We start from the raw sequence: 5403 nt of genomic DNA, 5'->3' as shown, positions 1-5403 counted from the left end.
TTCCTTTCATGAAAAAATCGAATTTTTCTTGTAAGGCAAATAGCTATGTATGCGAATTCATCTTTAATGTAATTATTTAAAGCACTTGGAAAGGTCAATGGGGAAAATATTTAAGCACTGAAAGTAGGGCAGAAATACAATAATGAGCTATCTGGGGGTTGTGAGTCGCCCCAAAAAAATTCTGTGCAGAAAATCCCACTTTGAGTTTCATCACTGTCTTCTCTCCTAGTTCTCTTCTGATTTGTAAATGTCAGAGTCCCTCCAGAAACCAAGGTGAATGGCTTGGAGCAATCAGTCGGTGGTGACTGAATTCATACTCCAGGGTCTGTCCAGTTCTTGGGAGCTCCAAATCTTCTACTTCCTTTTTTTCTCCCTCGTCTACATAGCCACTGTGCTGGGAAACCTCCTGATTGTGTGCACTGTGGCGTCCGAGCCGCGCCTGCACTCACCTATGTACTTTCTGCTGGGTAACCTCTCCTTCATAGACATGTCTCTGGCCTCCTTTGCCACCCCCAAGATGATCGCAGACTTCCTCAGTGAGTACAAAGCCATTTCGTTTGAAGGCTGCATCACACAGATATTCTTTCTGCATCTCCTAGGAGGCGCTGAGATTGTCCTGCTGATCTCCATGTCCTTCGATAGATATGTCGCCATATGTAAGCCTCTGCGTTACTTAACCATCATGAGTCGGAGGATGTGTATTGGACTCGTGGCCCTTTCCTGGATTGTGGGCGTCTTCCATGCCCTGAGTCAATTAGCATTTACGGTTAATCTGCCCTTCTGTGGACCCAATGAAGTGGACAGCTTCTTTTGTGACCTCCCGTTGGTGATTAAACTCGCCTGTGTCGACACCTACATCCTGGGGGTGTTCATGATCTCAACCAGTGGCCTGTTTGCCCTGGTATGCTTCATCCTCTTGGTCATCTCCTACACGGTCATCCTGGTCACTGTGCGGCAGCGCTCGTCCGGGGGCTCCTCCAAAGCGCTCTCCACTTGCACTGCACACTTCACCGTCGTGACCCTTTTCTTCGGCCCGTGCATTTTCATCTACGTGTGGCCTTTCACAAATTTCCCAATAGACAAAGTGCTCTCGGTATTTTATACCATTTTCACGCCCCTCCTGAATCCAGTGATCTACACCCTTCGAAATAAAGATGTCAAGGATTCCATGAAGAAACTGGGTAGCCGTGTCTTGAAGTCTAGCAAGACCGGGCACAAGCCTTAATTTCCCTCACACCAAGATGAAACACTTGCTCAGCTTTACCTGCCTCCTTCAATTGGTTCACATAATTTCTTATTTTAGAAAAGTAATATTGGTCATCGCAGAACTCTTTCCTGAATCAACCTCGGCACTCACTCACTAAGAGATGTTCATATCTATTCAATCCATACATGACAATTATGACAGGGCATTATCAAACCCCTACTCAGTATTTTCATTCACATTTTAGAATTGCCAACTTTTGTCAGATATAAACATTTATTTGCATATTCCTTCCTTCAAAAAGCTCATGCATTTTTGTTTTATTGCTTTTGTTTATTTATATTACATATTGTGTTTTAATATATATAAACATTAATTTACCCTTATTTTAGATGTATCACTTAGTGACATGTTTAAATTGTTATTCAACCATCCCAATAACTATTTCCAAATTGTTCATCCTCTTAACAGAAACTCTGCCTCCCCTAAGTAATGAGTTGCCTGTTACTTCTCCCTCCAACCTGCCCCTGAAAATCACAGATAAGTTCAGGTCTCTATACATGAAATATACGATATGCAAATGGATAAAGACATTTATGTGTTTTCTTTTTTTTGTTTTAAGTAGATTTTTCCTGTCTCTTGCCATATTCTCTAAGAAAGGAGGAAAAGTATGGAAACCTCAGCACCTATCATGAAAACCAAACCAAACTTACTGCCATCGAATTGATGATATGTAGCATATTCCTAGACTGTAACTCATAAAGGAAGTAGAAACCGTGTCCTTCACTCTCAAGGAGGCTGGTGGTTTTGAACTGCTAACCTTGTAATTAGCAGCCGAACCCATATCCACTATACCACCGTGGCTCCTATCCTATAAACTGCAGAACTGTGAGAAAAAATTAACTCATAATGGTGTCCATGAATGGATTTCTCTAGTTCCAAAGTCAGAATAAAATGAAAAGTTCTTGGTAAGTAAAATTATTTGTTATTTAATATTTTTGCAATCTTATCTTTAATAAGATTTATCTATCTACTCTGAGTTTCCTAGGGGAGAAATCAGCATTTAAAAATAATGGAATAAATTGCAGGAAAATTTGAATGCTCTTATAAGTCCAACAAAGCTGCAAAGGTCCAAGTGTCATGTACAAAGAAGTCTCAACCAAGCACTCGCTCCACATAAAACAACACCAAAACCCAGGAATAAAGTAGCTTTCTCAAGGTCACCTTAGAGGCAAAATCTGTACCACTCATATAAAAATATGGATATTAATTTATTGGCTAAGCAGTAACGAGATAGATTTGAGCAACAATATTTGCTGGATCATTTTGGAAATCTAAAGCAAGTTTGCATATAATAAAGTTCTAAATGATCAGAGCCATTTCCCAGGATAAACAGTGTTTTATTTAAGGAATCTATAGAATACTGGCCCTATAATTTATTGGAATAAATAATTGCACTAATTTGTAGAACATATTAATTATCTAGTCAACTTCATTTATTTTGTGGATGATGAAACTGAGGAACAAGGAGTAAAGTTATTTTCCCACGTTCATCAAGCTATTTGATGACAGTCTAGCCTAGAAGGCCCTCTCTTCGCTTCCTAGTTTCACCTCTCACTTCTCCAACTTATTTTAAGGCATTTTGGCCATGATCATTCTGAGAGCTGCACATCACAAAACAGTTTCATGTATAAACTGAATTCCTGGGATTTGTAAGCACTAAAAATTAGCAAATTGCCTACAACAGAAAAAAAGCCATACTATTTGTATAATATTATTATTGCCCTAGTCTGAATATAGACAAAAATACATGTATACTTAGAATGATTGAAAATAGATTTGATGGAGTTGATAGATAGAGTAATAAGTGAATACGTAGGAATATAGATGTATAAGTGAGTGGATGTTAAATGGATATATGGTAATATAAGTAGACAGATAAAACAATATTGACTGTTCATATCTAAATGAATATAATTTAGAATAGTGACTCAATAGTTCATGTGTATATATATTTAACCTGTACCAACTATAAAATACAATTTGTTTACTTTTGAATAATTATTTGAAAAGTTACTAGAATTGATAGAATTGAAAATGCATAGTCTTAAATACATTTTTCATGATGAAGAACAACCACTAGGTATTAAAAATATGTTCAACCACCACTGGGACTATCTGATAATGAATTAAGGACAGTGAACATATAATAAAAGGATCTTTGACTTTTTATGAGTCTCTAAATATTATAAAACTGCCCCACCTCCATCACCTACTGAACCTTGTTAGTAAGAGGAATCCTTGCATTGAGCTGGAAATATTTCAGTCTGACCAATAGCATATGGCTGGTTGATGAAGAGGAGAAGGAGAACATTATGGTTCTTGTTCTGTTTTACTACATTTTAGGTTATCAATCATATGCTACATTATATTCTCCGCATATACGACCTTTGGACTTATAGCTAAATAAGTGTCAGGGGTTCAGTTGGACTTGAATTTGTTCTAAAATAAGGGAAAGTTTCAGGAATACAATATAGAAAATTAACTCTAAAGAAAAAGTCTAACTATTTGGAAGCATCAAACAAACAAAAGTTGAGAAAAGAACTATTCCAGACTGTTAGTCTGGGTTGACTAGAGCAATAAATCCAGAGACACTCATATGTGTATAAGTAATATTTTATATCAAAGAGTAATTGTATGCTAAGAAAACATCTCAATCCAGTCCAGGTCAAGTCCATAAGTCCATACTCGTCCATAAGTTAATAATAGTCCATAAATCACTCTTCAGACTCCTGCAGTCACATACACTGATACAGAAGGCAGGACGATCTCAGGCTGGTGGCGCACAGTCTTCTGGATTCAATGGTGGTGGATGCATCCCCAGGGCTCTGGCTGCCATAAGTGTGACTACATGTCAATAGGAAGGTGAAGCAGGGAGAGTGTGGTCCACCTACCAGGAGAAAAAGATAGGAAGTTTCCAGAATCCTCATGATTAGGCCATCCCCCAAGGAGGTACCATCAGGTCGTGAGCTGACTGACAGACTAAACTCCACCCTTTCATTCTTTTATCAAGTTGACACAAAATTCTGTAACTACCACACAGACTATATTGTAAGCCCCCATCGCACAGTGGTTAATGTTGGTCTACTAACTTTTTGCAGTTACAATTCTTAGGAATTCAGTTAGTTAAAAGCTCCATGCCACCATTTAGTCATATTTCTCCTTCAGGAGAAAATTTCCCATGTTACTCAAATAATTACTTTCCTCTGCTCCTCTCATAAGAAAATAATGAGTAAGTGATGTAGCCTCTGATGCTGTATTTAAAAATTCATGAAGCTTTATTACACTAAACTGACAAAGAAATGGTTTGGCATGCCATTGTTTCTGCTCAGTTAGAAATTTGCTCATCTCTATTTTCAGAACATATATTTTTAAATTATGTTACAATTTTTGTTTTAAAAAATACCAGTGCCAAGGAGGTAAGTGCAAACCCAAGCTTAAACTTTGTCCAAGGGCCATGGTCTCAGGGGTTTTGATCACTCTTTATCTGACCAATAAGCCCGGACCTTTGTAAGATGGTTAGTTTCGTTCCACCCTACTTTATCCAGGATATTCTAATGTGATTTCTTTCCGAGAAGTTGGTAGTTCCATCTTGGGTCTTCTGATCTCAAGGCTGTGAAGGTTGAGGTTCACGTGGTTCACTGGTCATTTGAACTGTTTCCATGTTTCTTTCATTTTCTTCCCTCTTTGCTCCAGACATGGTGCAAATTATTCTAACTTATATGGCTGCTCGTGGACTTTTAAAACACACTTCATCATCAATGTGGAGCCCTGGTGATGGAATGGTTATTATACGTTGGGCTGCTAGCCACAAGGTTAGCAGTTCAAAACCACCAGCTGCTCCTTGTGAGAAATATGAAGCTCTCTATTCCCACCAAGAATTATAATCTTGGAAATCCACAGAGGACAGTTTTACTCTGTCCTATAGGGCTGATATGAGTTGGAATTGACTCAATGGTGGTGTGTTTGAGTTTGAAATGCCAAAGTAAATGGATGTAGAGCATTTTCCTTGTGAACTATATTGTGCTAGTTGAACTTTGTGTCTCCCAAGACTATGACCCAGAGACCTCATACCCAAGTGCTCATTCTTTCAAGGTGTTGTTTATGGTTAAGAAGTTTTCATAACATTTCCCTCTGTA

At 38.2% G+C, this 5403-nt stretch overlaps 1 protein-coding gene across 1 annotated transcript; it reads left to right on the top strand.

Moving 5' to 3' along the window:
- Positions 1-277: 277 nt before the first annotated feature.
- Positions 278-1225, top strand: LOC142425568 (olfactory receptor 4K3-like). The gene has a single exon (XM_075530835.1). The coding sequence runs from the start codon at positions 278-280 to the stop codon at positions 1223-1225; it is 948 nt and encodes a 315-aa protein (XP_075386950.1).
- The last annotated feature ends 4178 nt before the right edge of the window (positions 1226-5403 follow it).

Source organism: Tenrec ecaudatus, chromosome 14 (assembly GCF_050624435.1).
Source record: "Tenrec ecaudatus isolate mTenEca1 chromosome 14, mTenEca1.hap1, whole genome shotgun sequence".
NCBI classification, from domain to species: domain Eukaryota; kingdom Metazoa; phylum Chordata; class Mammalia; order Afrosoricida; family Tenrecidae; genus Tenrec; species Tenrec ecaudatus.
Note: the sequence above shows the minus strand (reverse complement) of the source record. Positions and strands in the feature narration are given on the sequence as shown.